The following is a 17069-nucleotide window of genomic DNA, read 5'->3' on the forward strand; positions in this document are numbered from 1 at the left end:
GACACAGGGAGAACACACCACACTCCTCACAGACAGTCACCCGGAGGAAACCCACGCAGACACAGAGAGAACACACCACACTCCTCACAGACAGTCACCCGGAGGAAACCCACGCAGACACAGAGAGAACACACCACACTCCTCACAGACAGTCACCCGGAGGAAACCCACGCAGACACAGAGAGAACACACCACACTCCTCACAGACAGTCACCTGGAGGAAACCCACGCAGACACAGGGAGAACACACCACACTCCTCACAGACAGTCACCCGGAGGAAACCCACGCAGACACAGGGAGAACACACCACACTCCTCACAGACAGTCACCCGGAGGAAACCCACACAGACACAGGGAGAACACACCACACTCCTCACAGACGGGGAATGGAACCCACAACCTCCAGGTCCCTGGAGCTGTGTGACTGTGACACTACCTGCTGCCCCACCGTGCCGCCGGAAAATTAAAAAACCCTCCTGGTCTGGATTAAAGTTCCTCCCCTCCATAACTTTCAGAGATTTAGATTCGGACTGTTTGCACCCACTGCTGGAGAAACATGATGAAAAAAATGATCATTATTCAGACCCACTCTTACATTCACACTCTCCTCTCCTTCACACAAACGCATGTGTGTCCCTTCATTGTGAAGACAAAATACATCACTCACATCTAACGCTACCAATGGCATCACTCCAACTCTTACACTAACCTTAAACCATGTCTTCATCTTAAAATAAATGTCTAATTAATGTAATGGTTTACACTGTCCCCACAAGGTGTCACAAAATATGTTTGTACACATACATTTCTCACAATGTGAGTAAAACCTTACGTTCAACACACACGCAATGACAAAGACAGTAAAGACACTGTTTCAGAAGTCAACCCAGCTTCTCAGGCCTAGTCGTAGACACTAGAACCCAGCAGGAGAACTGAGAAAGAAAGGGATGGAGAGGAGAGGAGAGAAACGATATAAAACCTAAGAACCAGTGATAAACAGCGGAAAAGAAGGAGAAAGGGGGTGAGATGGACAAAGGCTATGGGAAAGAGAAAGAAAAGGTGTGCGTGAGTGTGAGAAATTGAGAGAGAGAGAGAGAGACTGGAGGAGGGGAGGGGAAGAGTGGAGGAGAAGAACAGGAGGAGGGTCATGGTGAGGGAGGAGGAGTGAATGTGAGAGAAAGAGAAAGAGTGCGTGCGGCTCAGTTCACTGCAGAAAGCCAGAGAGCAGAAGATCAAGAAGTAAAACGTAAAAAAAAACCTCATTTTAAAAAGACTTAGAGCGTTGGAATCACAGAACGTATGTTACCGAGTGAACAGTGAGACAATCCCGCGCAGTGTACAACAACAACAGCAGCTGCAGCAGCGGGGAATGGAGCTAATTAGCCAGAGCCAAGCGGACTGGCTTTATTCTACGATTTAAACACAATTACACTACGGGATTAGAGCATGGGATTTCACTGCCTTATCGCAGAGAGAGGCTAACGCAGGTATGTGCTGTTTCTCTTTTCCAGCGGTTGTTTTAAAACGTATATATTTTGAGCAGAATCCCGGTGAGAGGGAGAAAGAATAACAGGAGCCTCATTAGCATTGCAGGCTTTTACTGCAGAGAAATAAGATCCACAGAGAGAGAGAGACAGGGGCAGAGAAGGATATTAGGACAGGGCCTTTATCATATGGGATATACAGTGATAAAACCGTCACATTTTGTTACTCTGAACGCCTGGCTCCGCTGAATGTTTTCATAGGTTTATTTCTTATCGCCCTTCAGCCTTTTTCTGCTTTGTCCACGGCGTCGTTTTATTTTTTTTTTTAGTTCCTAATTTAAAGACATTAAAGCCCAGCTGTAATTAGGCTTAGGCCTCTAATCTCTCATTAACTCCATAGGCCTGGACTCCTGTAATATCCGTTAGGCTGCTTTGGTTTTTTTTTTTTTTACTTATCGTTTTATGCCCTGAATTGTGGCCGGTGAGTTGAGGGCGGGAGGGGGGGCAGATATTAAGGAGGGGAGGGGGAGGGGGGACACATTTTGATGAGACACATGCCCAGTGTAAGAGGTCTGTGAGGGAATCAGACTGGTGTTTTGTAGTGAGGCTGTAACGTTAGAGGGCACACGGGGTCAGAATATCAGGCCGCTAATGTCATTATTATGACCAAAATAAACCCTCTTATGGTTAAATAGATTCGGTTGTGGGCTGATAGACAAATATAGACTCGAGTTAAAGTGGACCCAGTGCAAAAAGTCAAATAAACACAGGGTTAAAGGATTTATAACAGACTTAGTATTAAAGTATTATAATAAACCTAGGTGTTTAAAATTGACTGGAAAAACCCCAGGAAATAATTAAGGTTAGGGGTAAAACAAACACAGGATTAGATAAATTAGACCGGTTCGGTATAAAATGGACCCTAATCTGGTTTAAAATAAAACACAGACACATCAAGACTTAAAATCATTCAGGGTTAGGCATAATATTAGTAAATGCTGTTAAAGTTGAGGTAATCAAAAAGGTGTGCTCTTTTTATATACACTTTTATACATCCTTGAGTCAGGATATGTGTTTATTTGAGACTGTGTGGTATATGTTTCTTCTGTCGCTTCCAGGATCATTAAAGTTTTAACATATGTCCCAAACAGACAGGTCTGTCTTGTCCTTTGCTGTTAATGTCGACGGACGTAGCCGCAGTGATGCTGCCGGTCAGCCGGGGGATGATGGACACGGACCCTTCGGCTGCTGGACACACAAACAACCCAGCCAGTGCGTTACGGGGACTGAAGAGAGGTGACCCAGAGCCTGACACTCATACACTCTCTCTCACACACACTCCAGCCACCGCAGCAGAGTGTAAACGGCCACGGATGGATGGAGCCGGAGAACTCGGACAGGTAAGAAGAGAGGGTGTGGCGTCTGTGGGGATGTGAAAACGATGAGTGTGTGTGTTATTTCAAATGTACTTTAAAATAGACTTTTAAGTTCAATTAGTGTCTTATTCGCTATCAGCATACGCAAACACAGAGTGCAACTCCAAGGAAAGAAGCTCAGTCAAACAGGTTAACACCACTACATGTTTAACACAAGCCAGCATCAGTTAGCATCTTGATATGTGATGATTTAAAAAAAAATACACTTTGATATTTAAAATTATAATCACTGAATTACTGTTATCAGCTGCTTCCTCTTTATGGTCACATTACAATCTCATTTTTATTGTGATGTTCATTTGAACATATTCACAACTCGTAGTAAATGTTTTAGTGGCATCTTTTACGTAAAACCCTGCCCAGAAAAGGTTTTAATTTAAAATGTATGGCACACGCTCTTATCTAGAATGATTCACTGTGTTACTATAGTTACACAGTTGCATTAGGAATCTTGCCCAGGGACTGTTAATCATACAACAAGGTTGAACCCTAATTCACATTGATACCATTCTTATTTTTTTATGTGAGGTGTGTATATAAGTTTTAAAGCTTTATTTATTTTGTTTGTGTCCAGCATACAATTGTAATTTAAAATGTAAAAATTCTCCAGCTGTTTTGTCATTTTTATAGTAACTTGTGTGGTATTAAAAATGTAAAAAAGGAAAACTGAAAAGGAATTTATATTTGTTATGAGTTCCTTTAAAAAAAGAGCTGCAAAAGCATGTCCATCGATTTGTTCTGTTCTTGGGGATAATATTGTATCCAAAACTACTTGTGATATAAAGATGTAGAGATTGATGTTTGAGGTACTGTACGTAATAAAATGGCAATTGCCATATTTTAATATTTTAATACTACACAACAGTCACCATTAAATGGCAAAAAAAGTGGGAGAATGTTTGAATTTTGAATTGCAGTTATATACAACACAAACTCATTAACCTTTTTTCTACACTTATTTTATAATCTTGGTATGTGAGCAGTATTAACGCTTCAGACCCAGGGAACAGTTTTTATATCGTCACAACTCTCAGTGTGTGTTTGTGGTCTGTGTGACACTCATCATTAAAGGAGCTTTAGTTTTTGAAAAGTTGGAAAATCTACAAAATAGTGCCATGTTTGTGATGTGAAAGTGTGCCTTTTAGATTCTTTTAGGATCGTGTAAAGCTTATATCGGTTTGATATATTCATTTTGTATTTTGAAAATGTGGAAAACAGATGTCTTCATATTGTTCTGCACCAGAGACAAAATAGAAAATGGTGAAATCAATCTTTGAGCCTTGTTTATATCTTGTTTGCCTGCTTTTTTTTTCTTTTTTGGGCGATGGGCCGTTGCTACGCTCAAAACCACTTTTCCATTTTCTGTTTTATTCTGTCGCAGGGCTCTTTGAATAGAGCGTGATTGCACCATGTGCCAAATTTTTCAAAAAGAAAAATACACAATGGGAAACCATACATAGATTGAATGTGTGGCTGGCGCCATCGTTTCTGTATTTGGATTGTTTGATTCTTATACAGACAGAAAAGTTAAAGTTAAACCTGCTCGTGTTCCGACCTGTCAAATTATATACCGTCTGGGTCAGTACCTTTTGAGAGGCAGAAGTGATGAAGGTGTCTGTGTGTGGTTAAGCTTTGTGGTCGCACATTGCTGAGAAAGCGGAGTTCAATCACAGCAATCGATCGCAGAGGTCAGAGCTGGAGGAGTAGTCAGACAAAGGAGAGAGAGGGAGTCAGCGAGAGATTCTGTGCGGTGGAATATACACTACTCAGGGGAATGTGGTTGGTCTGACTGGACAATATTTTCCATAAATATGCTGTATAAGTGTAACAACACCCCTAAAATATATTAACAGGCACCTGCATATTAAAAAAACCCCTGTGGATCAGGGTCTTCCCTGAAGGGCTTGTGTGGTCTGATGATCTCCAGTGCTGTTGATATACTCCGAGAAGTCACGTAAACACTAAGATGATATATGAGCATTGCTTTTTGATCTTAGAGCAAAAAAAAGGAAAGGACCTGCTGAGAGGGAAGACTGAACGGGAGGCAGAACTCCATTTGGAATGCTGGCATGGGTTTGAAAGTTGGGTAAAGTCTTCTCTGACTCCAGATGAAATCCACAAGCGAAATATTTGTTACATAAAATGTCCCAATTTACTTCTGTACTGAGATTATTAGGCTATAATCCGCTAATTTACATGGTACTGAATGAATGCTAACACTACCACACAGACGCGTCATTCATTCTCAGATAGAGTGCTTATTTTGGGTGATTAATTTTCTAGATAACAGTCATATAATAATTATGATATTATTAGTAAACAAACAACTACTACCATGTTATAGTGCAGTGTATAGCACAAGGTCTTAAAGAGAGGCATCCATTAAGTGTGAGAGAAACACAGAGTTGATTCTAAATCACTCTATACTCCCTATGTAGTGCACAAGTCGTTAAATGAGTGAAGCTAGTTCTTAATAGTGCATTATGTATTTCTAATAAAGCGTTATTTATGTGTATATACTGCTAGCTGCCTGTGTATTGTACTGTATTTTAATGACGTACATACTTCACTATACAGGGAGTGAGGAGGTATTTGCATGGCAGCCAGAGAGAGGCATGCTTTTGCGCACATGCAGTTTTCTTTCGTCCACATGAGAACTGTGACCGGCGTTTTTCAAAAAATCTCCACCTCGGACAGCGTTTTCGAACGGGTGCCCAAAATGCAGACACAGTCCTTAGTTTGGCACAGAGTTATGACACAACCCTCAGACAGGGGTTATCTTTTCTAAGGGGCATTCTTTCTGAGTTGTGATATTCTCAGCCTGCCTCTAGGGCAAGGTGCACTGTTAGAGCGGCCATTTACTAAAATCCTGTGTTACTCTGTGTTATAAGCCCGGGAACTTTGATTTTAATCAGCATCACCGAGGACAAACTTGGTTCACAAGAAGTGGTTGCTGGGGTGGTGATAAAATGGTGGGATTATGCAGCAATATTTCCATTTTTAGACAGTATTGTAAATCTTGGAATGGTCTTAATGAGTATTGCTTTGGACAGCTGAGTTTCCTGAAAACTGTAGTAGTCTCATGAACATTCCTGATGTCATTGTTATGAAAATGCTTAGCTTTATTAGCACAATAACCTCAAGCAACAAAGTCATGTGAAAAAGAAACTGATCCACTGCAACGGCTGACATCACCCTGAGCACCGGTTCAGTTCCTCATACATCTGGGAATACAGGCATTTGAATGCCATATTATATATTAATATATATATAATATTACTCTTAATTAGAATGATAAAAACATGCTGAGAAAAAAATGCAAAATCTGCAATACAAAAAAAAAAAAGGTGACATTCAAGCCAAAAACCTCTTTTGTAAAATTCTGAGGGTGTTTGAGAGCAGTCTAATGTGTTCACGAAGCTACAGTGTCTGTAAATGGGTAAAGTCTTGGTCTGGTATGCTAGGCTTTCTCTCTCTCTCTTTTTTCTTTCTCTCTCTTTTCTTTCGCCCACGCAAGAGAAACAGCATCTGGAAATTTTAAAAAAACAGATGAGGATATTGCTCTGTTCCTGTTCCATAGCTGGGGTAATATTGAATTATTTTTGCTGTAGATGGAACTGACTCTAAATTTGGCAGAGCGTAAACTGCATGAAAGTAAACGCAGACCCAAAGTGCTACAAAACTTAACAACTCAAGTAGAAAATGAGTTTCTGTGATAATTCAAACAATAAATAAAACATACAGACATGTTTAACTTAAGCCACATACAGCAGTCATTTTTTTCACTCTCAGACATACAGTTCCACCTTAAAAGATCAGACAACCGAACGTATACAAACCAGAGAGAACGGTGTTTGTCTACATTTATAGACATTGCCTTTAAGAGAGAAATTTAAGCATACTTAATATAGAAATATAAAACCTTAGCTTGCTTCACCTCACATTTTTTTCTGTAATGTCTTTCCTCGTCATCTTTCTCGAATTTGATTAATTGTTTAAACTCAGATATTTTTATAAATTAATAATCAAACGATACTTCACACGACGGCCTGTTACTCAGAGCAACTTCCTGTAGCTAAAAAGCAGTTTGTTGCTGAATTATTTGGTTTCTCGTGAAGTCAGACAGTTTCTTGGATCATTGCAATATAAAAAGTTTTAAAGTCTGTGTTGCGCTGAAGTTGCGCTGTTGCTGGATTTAACAGACAGCTCGGCACAGAGAACTGTCCAGGACAGGTTTATGGATTATTAGCTGAGTGATGTCTCTCTAAACAGTTCACTGTCAAGATCCATTTTTTTTTTGTATTTTTTTTGTGCAATATTGTAGAAGCCCGTACTGTTCCCCAACCTGCGCAGTAGCTGCCCATGTTTGGCTCCTTGGACACTGGAGCGTTAAAATAATTAATTTTTAAAGCTGTGTTATACCTGATGCACAGTAACTGGCGCGAGGGCGTTTGAGCCAAAAGATACATTGCAGCATCGTCTCGTGCGTTTATTCCAAGTCCTGGTGCCGTGTGTGGTTGTGCACCACGAATGTTTTATAACTTGCTTCACACAAAACGAACACACCTTAAACAAATCCACAGACATTTAACCCTTTGAGAGACCACCGAGAGTGTCAAATGTGCCAAACGTATAGATTGAACTCGTATCAAGAAGAAACTCCTTTACCTTCCGTGCAGCTTCCCACATCTTTAGCGGAATGGTGCAGGGTTAACTTCAGTAAATGTGCAAATGTCTTAGGCTTCTAAAATGATCATTATCTAAATAATATTGGTGCTTGTATACAATTATATACAAAATAGTATGTTATTTTCTAAAACTGTGTTTTAACAGATTATTTACTTGATCATATGAATTAGTGAAATCAACAGCACACTTTATTTAGCGCAGTGAAGTATGATAACCTCAAGTAAAACTGCACCGCCACAAGGAGAGAGTTTAAAAGATAAACTAATACATTAACATAGTTAACAGAATATCCATATTTCTGCAGTAATGCTGTTGGTTATAATCTCTTACTGCTCAGATATTAGCTTCTTAAATCTCATTTTCTTAGGTGTGTAAAACAATTTTGTACAGTATTGCCTCCCATATATAAAAAAAAACGAATGAAACTGAAAAGTGCAGATTTGAATGCGCTTCAATAAAACTGATTTCCGCTCCAAACATTTGTTTTCTTTTGCTTATTGTAGAGATTCTGAAGGCTTTTTGCTGCGGTTCCTCAGTCCGAATGTATCCGTATGAGGCGGTCATTTGAAATTTGTGGATGGGGATTATGGTAATGGCATGTTATTTGCAAAGAAACCTACACCCCCTCCCAGTTTGCGAATCTTTGTATATTTCACAAACATACACACGTTCTACTAAAAAGTGTGGTGTTTACGCAGCGTTCATTAATCTTTGCTTTGAAGGTTTTGTGAATGAGGCCCAGTGACATTTAAAAAGCTCATTTAAATTCACAATAATCAAGAACATTAATATAATATCAACCAAAGGTGGTGAATAAAATAGTTGTAGCCTGTTTGTTTCATTTAGCTGCCACTAAATACATTACTGTAAACAGAAGTTTGCCACATTGTGAAAAAACATTAGCAGCAAAATGGCAAACCATTGTGTTTGTATTTTAAAGTGTGCCAGGAACTGAATAAACCAATGTCTGAGACTATGAAATTAGGAAGGCAGTTAGCACCATACTAAATAGTGAGCTAGCGTTAATTGTTTACCAAGACAGCCTTGAGTTTGATGGGAGTATGAGTGTAATTTTGTTATTTATTTTTATTTTTTGCAAACCTCTGGTTTTAACGCACACAGAACGCAGGTAAAATACATTATACCCACCGAACACATTTGGATAATAGCAGTTGAAGACACCGGACACACACCAAGTTCATGCTGAAGTGTGTGTGTGTGTGAACAGATGTTGGCCACATACTGAAAACTGAACTCTCTCCTGTCATACACCCCTCCCACACCATCTGCTGACCTCCTGTTACAACGTCTGCCTTCACACCCCCTACACCCCCCCCACATGTGCACACAGCACAACACGCACAGTTTTATTTGGTCTTTTGGTTGATGCCTTATTTTGCCCACGAAACCTTTACTTTGCTTTTCCTGAAATAGAAGGTTTTGGGTTGGAGGAAAAAACAGACAACGCCCTGTGTGTGTGTGTGTGTGTGTGTGTGTGTGTGTGTCTGTGTGTGTGGTGTCGGGTATCCCCCCAGCCCCCCTTAAAGAAATATAAGTCACATTCCTCTACTATGACTCATGCCTAAACTCCTTATTCCCCATTATTACTCTTTTTTTTTTTTCTGGAAACTTTATTTTGTCTGTTTTTCTTTTCTTTTTTTCCCTTCTCTCTCTCTCTCTCTCTCTCTCTCTCCACATCATCCATCCCTCCCCCTGCCTCTCTCGTTTGTTCCGTGCTGTGAGGTGATTGATTCCAGATGTTGAACTCTTTCTCTTCTTTTCTCCTCCCCCACTTTTCTTTCCCTGTTACCACCATCTATTTTTCTAGAAGTTTCCCTCTTAGTTCAGTGTTCCTTTCTCAAAATCTTCCCTCAGTAATTTCAGACTGAAAACACACACTGTTTAACTTTCAGCATTCAGTGGTTGAGTGTGTGTCAGAGAGAGACAGTGTGTGAGAGAAAGGTGGTCTGATATGTTTTGATTGTTTCTGTGTGATCTAATGTGCTTTGTGTTCTGCTTCTCCACATATGTGTAGTTAATATGCTATAAATTTAACTGTGTGTGTGTGTTTGTGTGTGTGTGTGTTTGTGTGTGTGTGTGTTTGTGTGTGTGTGTGTGTGTGTTTGTGTTTGTGTGTGTGTTTGTGTTTGTGTGTGTGTTTGTGTGTGTGTGTGTGTGTGTGTGTGTGTGTGTGTGTTTGTGTGTGTGTGTGTGTGTGTGTGTGTGTGTGTTTGTTTGTGTGTGTGTGTGTGTGTGTGTGTGTGTGTGTGTGTGTGTGTGTGTGTGTGTGTGTGTGTGTGTGTGTGTGTGTGTGTGTGTGTGTGTGCGCGCGCGTGCCCATGTGTATTTTTATTGAGTGTGAGTGTATGGAAGGGGATGGTCCCCTGGGGGCATGAGGCACGAGGGGCAAGGGGAAAAATCAGTTCCAGATGAAACAGGATGTGTAGAGAAGACAAAGAACAGACTGTTAGATGGAGGGGGATGGAGTGACGAGGCAGTGGAGGGGAGAGAAATAAAGTAAGGGTGAATGATTAGGGAAAGACAGAACTGGGGTGAAAGAGTGAAGGTGTAAAAGTGGAGGTTGTTAGAGAGATAGATGAAAGAGTAGAGTGGGACATAGGGGGTTAAAGGGAGAGATGGAGAGAGAGAGTGATTGCTGGTGGGTTTTGTCCTTGTCCAGTCTCCTCCTCCTACTCTGCGTGTGTGTTTGGGTGTTTTCTTGCTGCTGAATTGCAGTCTACTCAGGCAGCAGCCACATGTTCTCATCATTCCTCTGAGTTGCAAAACAGACTTCCACAGCCTGATGATCACAGTGACTCTGTAAATCACAGCCCCTCTACAAAACTCCACAAACAAATCACAGTAACTCTCTCTCTCTCTCTCTCTCTCTCTCTCTCTCTCTAGGGTTTATATATAAATAACTATAAAGCACATCTATCTCTCTCTTTTTCTCTTTCTCTCTCTCTCTCTCTCTCTCTATCTCTCTCTCTCTCTAGGGTAATATATATATATATTACTCTATAAAGCACATCTATCTTTTTTTCTCTCTCTCTCTCTTTCTCTCCACCTATCTTTCTATTTCTCTGTCTAGCTGTGTGTGTCCCAAAAAAACAAAAAAATCACGTTACTACCAGGAGCCAAAATCTATGTATTTACACAAATGTACGTCTACACAACTACTACAGCACATTACATTTGTAAACAGAGACTGATTTGACTCCGAGGTTCAATTCCAGATGCTTGACGAGTCAAATCTTTGGAAGTCAGCTCCGTTATCTCTGTTTACTTTGACTTTATTCCGCTGCTCTTGCTTTGGACAGAGGCGCTGTTCAGTGGGAAAATGGCTTTGAAACCCAACTCTGAAAATATTTCAGAGCGATATCTGCCCCGTGTTGGAGGACTGTGAGAAAGAGAAAACATAGGATTCTGGGGAAGAGTGATGGCTTGTTCTTTAGGTGTGTGAAGAGACTGCTTTTGAATTCCGAGACACAGCGGCAGATACTGCGGAGGCTTCTTTTTTTGGTGCGTGGGAAGTGATTTCATGGTGTGTTTCTTGGGCTGTCCTGCTGAGAAACATTAGAGAGAAAATGAGCACTGATGGAATAACCCTGACCATAGTCTGAGTCTTGACCCAACAGCTATGTATTTCATTATGAATAGAAGATTGAGTGCTTTGTACAAGAAAAGTGCTATGGGTTAGTCACCCCTGGACCGCAGTCAATAACGTCCCCAGATCCTGATGAAAAATCTGGCTTTTGTGCAGTTTTATGTGAGTGTGTGTGTGTGTGTGTGCTCTATTGTACATGCTAAATGGTGCCTTCAGATGTACAGCCTTGTGTTTGAGGGCTTATATCATGTTGCCAAAAGCTCAATTATGTATGGAAGTGTTAATATTTTATGAAGAGTCTGAAACTAACCCTCTTCACTGTTTTCCAGGATTCTTCAGTTATACAGGATGGAAATGTAGTTCCACCCTCCTCGTTTGCCCTGACCCCCTCCCAGAATGGAGTGAGTATTGTAGCACTATCAGGAGTGGAGTTTGGAGCATCATCAGGAGTGGAGCCAAAATCAGCAGCCAATGGCTGCACACCTGCCACCAACACAGCTGTAAGGAAATATACTGTATTTGTGTGTTTCTGTAAAAACACGCCTCAAACACTAGCACATATTTATATAAGATATAATATATGATAAACATGAATTAAAGCTATTTTTAACCTAATTACCTCTTGCACAGAGAGGCCATTGTGCATTTTCTATATGGAACTAAAAATTCTACTGAAGCCTCAACAAGGAAATATAACGCTTTGCCTTCATTAAAGTTTCCATTGTCTTTGGAAGACAACTCTGGGACATCAAATATTTAAATAATTTTTATTTATCTTTAATTTTTGACTGACCGAGTATTTTCTGCCCAGATGAATAGCTTTTTAATCTCATTTTCTTGGGTGCCTAAAACTAGTGAAAAAAGTAGTGTAAAATAAATACATAACATAAGTTAAATATAATAATCTGTGATGGCAGAGATTAACTGTAAAGTGCAAACGCAAAATGTGCAAAAGTGAATGTGCAACAACCATTAGTGAAAATTCTTATTTAAATATGAAATATAATTATAAAAATAATAATACATTATATTTTTATAGAGCATTTCCATAAGCAGGCTCCTCCAGTTGCACTGTTTGGTAGAAAACAGCAATATATCAGGCAGTTAGCTGGAAAAGAGTGCAGAGTCAAGCAGAGCCCATCGACTATGCATTGAGGAGAAGAAATGCCAATTCAGAGTTTATTTTAGTTTGTTGTTTTTTTGGTGGAGGAAAATTTGGATGGTTGGTTTCAACTGAACTTCATGCACAATGCTGTGGGGACAGTCAGTGCCTTGTCTCTTTCTGGGGGGGGGGCAAAGCTAAACATGGGGAGGGCCAGTGCTTGCACTGGCTTTGAAAACAAACAGCAGAGAACAACAAATACAGAAGCTGTGTGATTTCAATCTTTGCCCTGGATGCCTTCACTCCACTATATTTTACAAAGATAAAAATTAGTTGTTTGCTGCTATATGAATGATTAAAATGTTACATATATCACCAATTGTTTAAACCTTTCTCACTTGTGTCCTGTATGTGTCCTGGCTTTGTCTCTGTAGCAGGCGGAGGGCTTGTCTCCAGTAGACAGTGGAGCTCAGTGCAGTGGGAGTGTCACAGGGACAGAAGGGGAGTCAAAACAGACACCAAAGCGACTTCATGTGTCTAATATTCCCTTCCGCTTCCGGGACCCTGATTTACGGCAGATGTTTGGGGTAGGGCTAAACTTGAATTTTTGAATGATTAAGTAATTATGAAAGCTTTATTTATAAATATAAATATATTTTATATTCATACTTTTTTCGTTGGCTGTTGTGTGTAGTGTATAGGGCTGGGTCTGTAGAGTTTAAAAACTACATAGAAAAAGAAATAAAACTGGTGTACACTGATAAAAAATGAGTGTCTGCACACACACTTCTCGCTACTGCGCACTCAGGGTTGGAGTTAGCTGTAGCTACTTATCATTTTAAAGTAATAGACACTCAAAAGGATTATTCTGAACCAGGCTTTTTTCTTAAAAGAGCTCTTGTGCTGCTTGATTCTAAATGAAGAAATTATCTTGTGGAAAACAAGTATAAAATGTCACATAGATCCCAGATAAATTTTAAATAATGAAGGTATATCAGATATTACCTGAATATATGAGGAATAAGTTTTAAGACTGAAATTGTTAATCATAACCCTAAAAGATCATATTTTTAAAAGAGATTTACGAATTTAGAAGAAAATAAAAACACAAAGTAGAATTCGATATTTTCTTTGAAGTCTATGACTTGTGTAAGTTATATGTTGAATGTGGAGATAAATGTAATAATATATCTAATGATGTAATTGCATATAGATAAGTGATTTAATTTTCAGTAAATATTATACATTTTACTTTTTAGAATTATGACTGTATAGGGTTTAAAAGGTCAGGCTGCCCTCTTGTGGTCAGGGCAGGTGAAAATAGGGAAACTGAGTGCATGAGTGCATCAAACTAACCAGCAAACTGCCCCCAAACAGGGTAGTTAGGGTTTGAGCATGCAGTGCATAGGACCCTATTGTTTTTCCCTTTCTTATTTTACAAACGAATGCGCACTTGTGCAGTTAAAGTAAAGTTAAAGTAAAATAAAGAACAAAAGCAGAAAAACGTGGATATGAATTAAATATTGAACACTGAATCCTGCGTCATTTTCTTTTACAGCAATTTGGGAAGATTCTTGATGTGGAGATTATCTTCAATGAGAGGGGCTCCAAGGTGTGTTGATTGCTGCCGGACTCTTAACATCAGACAAGTTCAAATGTTTTTTGCTTCTAAACTCTATCCTGCTATAGCTGTGTTGGAAAATGTTCCACTGTGTGGTCACCACAGCAGCATAGGATGTATTATGTATTTTATCTGCATTCTAAAACGAATAATATAATTACATTTTATAGCACTGGATTCAATATCAGCCAAAACATGTTACTTCACTGTACTTCTGTTCTTCAGTTTTACACTGGATTTCTGAGGTGAATGTAGATAGAAAGCAATAGAAACCTGAACCACATTAGTTAGACACAATGACTTTATTAAACATCAAGTTCTTAAAGGCTAAGCACCACTTAATGGACCTCCATGAATATTCCACATTATTGTAGTTACTGACAGATATAAGTATGAATTAAAATGAAAACTGCAGCTTAATTTGCTTTAAAACTGACAATTTTATTAAATTGACCGAAAAACCCGAGCTCGCTACGGAAATTCTCGAACGCGACCGTGACGTCACTGGTGGACAACAGCCGAACAACGCCGCGGTAAAACACCGTTATGACTGACTGTTATGACAGTATCTAGCTAAATAACCAACATTATTCATGACAATAGCCTAGCAATAAGCTAAACTCAAATGTAGAGGTACCGTTATTCTTGTAAATGTGATCAAAGTCGAACTCGAATTCATCCGACACTATAAACCTCCGTAATGCAGCTACGTAGCCGAGTATAACCTGAGACACCGAGTTTAGCGAGTCAAGCTAACGTTAACTAACACCAACTAAAACAGGCGAAGTGAGTGTCCTTACCCTGTTTACCTCCATGTTACAGAGGCTCTTGAACACCTTTCGTTGGTGTCCTTACATGTCCATATTGTTGGAAAAGCGCCAGTGAAATGAGCTACAGATAACGGAGTGAGCGGATGGTCCTTTCCAAAGTGCCCGTTTAAAGTGGACAAATTTAGTCCATTTTCTGGATATTTTGGGATCTTTGGGCCATTTGTTCACAGATGTCCCACTGTACATTGAATGATTGCAGCCAAAAACAACACACCTTTTCCTCATTTTGCATTAAATTAAGTGCAGCTTCTAGAGTTGTTGTCCACCATCTACGTCACAGGCAAGACGCCTATTAGAGTTTCCCAACAGTCTTTTAAACCTTATTCCTTCAATTAGTAAGAAATAACATGTTTTCTGACTATCAATAAACACAAGTTAGGAACTCAAACTCCACTGTGTTTATTAGTTTTGACACTTTCATTTTAGCCTGTGATTTTTGACCCTGTATAACCAACAATTCAAAGCACATTTTTCACAATAATAGGTGCACATCTCGGTCCCCTGGGACAGCAGGGAAAAATGGGGACATGGGGATTTACAATAATCACTTTTTCTTATTCTCTAATGATGTATTTTATGTGTTTGAATTTCTAAGCACAGCTTACTGTCTACTATTAATAATCGAGGCTGACAGTTTGTGCCATGCTGATTGGTTGATATAAGCTTTACTTTTTAGCCGCAGTAGCCGTGTGCTTCCAATGCCAAACAAAAGGAAAACTTGTGGTTGATCAACTACAAGGCGATAAACGGTATAAATCAAAAAGTAATGTTTTTTTTTTCTTTAATTTTGAACTCTGTTGTTAATGTTATATTTCAACAGGGTTTTGGGTTTGTGACATTTGAGGCAAGTGCGGATGCAGAGAAAGCTCGTGAGCGCCTCCATGGGACACTGGTGGAGGGGAGGAAGATTGAGGTAGTCATTCTTAGTGTTTTTCAGTGTTGATATATACGCACACACACACTCATACACAGTGATGAGGAAAACAAATTCAGGAACTCTTTAGGTCACTTGTGTAATACCAACATTTGTGAACCTCTTGTTGCTCCAGGAGCAAACCAACTGCTACTTAAAGTGTTGCACACTAACACACTATCACACACAGAGAAAATGTGTAAACTGTACTTAGAGTTTTGAATTTAAATCAGTATATGATTAATTTATTGGTTATAAAAAGCCTTACTTGATGTTCTGGTTCACAGCCTGGTGCACTTAGTGACTGTGCATAAGCGCTTGGTGATTATAAAACTGAAGCGTGATATAGTTAACCTCATCAGCTCGCAAGCAAACAGTACTCACCACTGCCTTTTAAAGGTGTTACTGCACCTGTCAACGCTTGGGACCAGTCAAAGCATAGGTGTCGTTTTAGATTTTTCAGCCTGTTACAAAGTACTTGAAGTTAGCCGTGTTGAATTTTCTTACGGAACTTAAAAATCTTTAGTAATATTTGGGTTTCACTGTTTTTGGCCAGACAGTACACATGGAGCATGTTGAAAGTTTGGAGCACAGTGCATGCTGGGAGATTTGAGCACAGTGCATGCTGGGAAATTAGAGCCTTTCCTGGTGCTTTGTTGAGTTGGTATGGCTCTCTTCATGCAGTATGAAACTTTGATCTAAAGCATGGAGGGTTCCTTTCTGCCATCGTATGCTGGTGTATGAATGTGTTTGGCATGGGCTTTTCTTGTGTGAGTTGGTATGATGATGAGTGCTTAGATATGCATGAGTATCTTACTCGAACATCTGTTTAAGTTTGGTAAGTAAAGCCAATTAGCAAGCAGCAATAAAGCATGAAGTAGAGACCAGTCCCTGATCTGTGTGTGTGTGTGTGTGTGTGTGCGGTAGAGATGTGATTTCTGTTCTGTGGTAAACTGGTGCATGATTATCATTCATTTCTTCTACTTTGATGTTTTATTTATTTATTTTCTTTAATGTATTTATTTTTTAAAAATACATATTCAATGAGTTTATTGGTTACCAGTAAGAGTAGGTTATATCTCAAAAACAATGTATGACTCTTAGATATTTCCACCACATTAAAACATTTATTATTAACATTAGTACATAGTATTTAGTACATTTTATCATAGTGGTTTCATTCAGTGTTTTACATTCTGCACTACCTTCCAGTTAAACAAGCCTAGTTATTGTCTGTTTTTGATGAATCGGGGTCCTAGAAACACAAGTTATGTAATAGTACACTTTATGGAAAAAGTATTGAGGCCCACCACCTAATTATTGAGCTCAGGTTTTCATTTATTCCACATCTATGCAGTCTGCCGTTACAATGTCTTGTCAAAGAAT

General features: G+C 39.4%; 1 protein-coding gene across 3 annotated transcripts in view; it reads left to right on the forward strand.

The window, feature by feature from the left end:
- Positions 1–1194: 1194 nt before the first annotated feature.
- Positions 1195–17069, forward strand: part of LOC136686053 (RNA binding protein fox-1 homolog 2-like) — a 35665-nt gene continuing 19790 nt past the window's right edge. Inside the window, exons 1-6 of one of the 3 annotated variants that reach the window (XM_066659538.1) lie at positions 1195–1488; positions 2637–2885; positions 11547–11717; positions 12754–12906; positions 13878–13931; positions 15591–15683. In XM_066659538.1, coding sequence (XP_066515635.1) covers positions 2664–2885; positions 11547–11717; positions 12754–12906; positions 13878–13931; positions 15591–15683 — 693 coding nt within the window. In that variant the 5' untranslated portion in view covers positions 1195–1488; positions 2637–2663. The remainder of the gene's footprint in view (positions 1489–2636; positions 2886–11546; positions 11718–12753; positions 12907–13877; positions 13932–15590; positions 15684–17069) is intronic. The other 2 variants (XM_066659537.1, XM_066659536.1) reach the window with 2 other exon arrangements.

This window comes from Hoplias malabaricus, unplaced genomic scaffold (assembly GCF_029633855.1).
Source record: "Hoplias malabaricus isolate fHopMal1 unplaced genomic scaffold, fHopMal1.hap1 H_3, whole genome shotgun sequence".
In the NCBI taxonomy this organism is placed as follows: domain Eukaryota; kingdom Metazoa; phylum Chordata; class Actinopteri; order Characiformes; family Erythrinidae; genus Hoplias; species Hoplias malabaricus.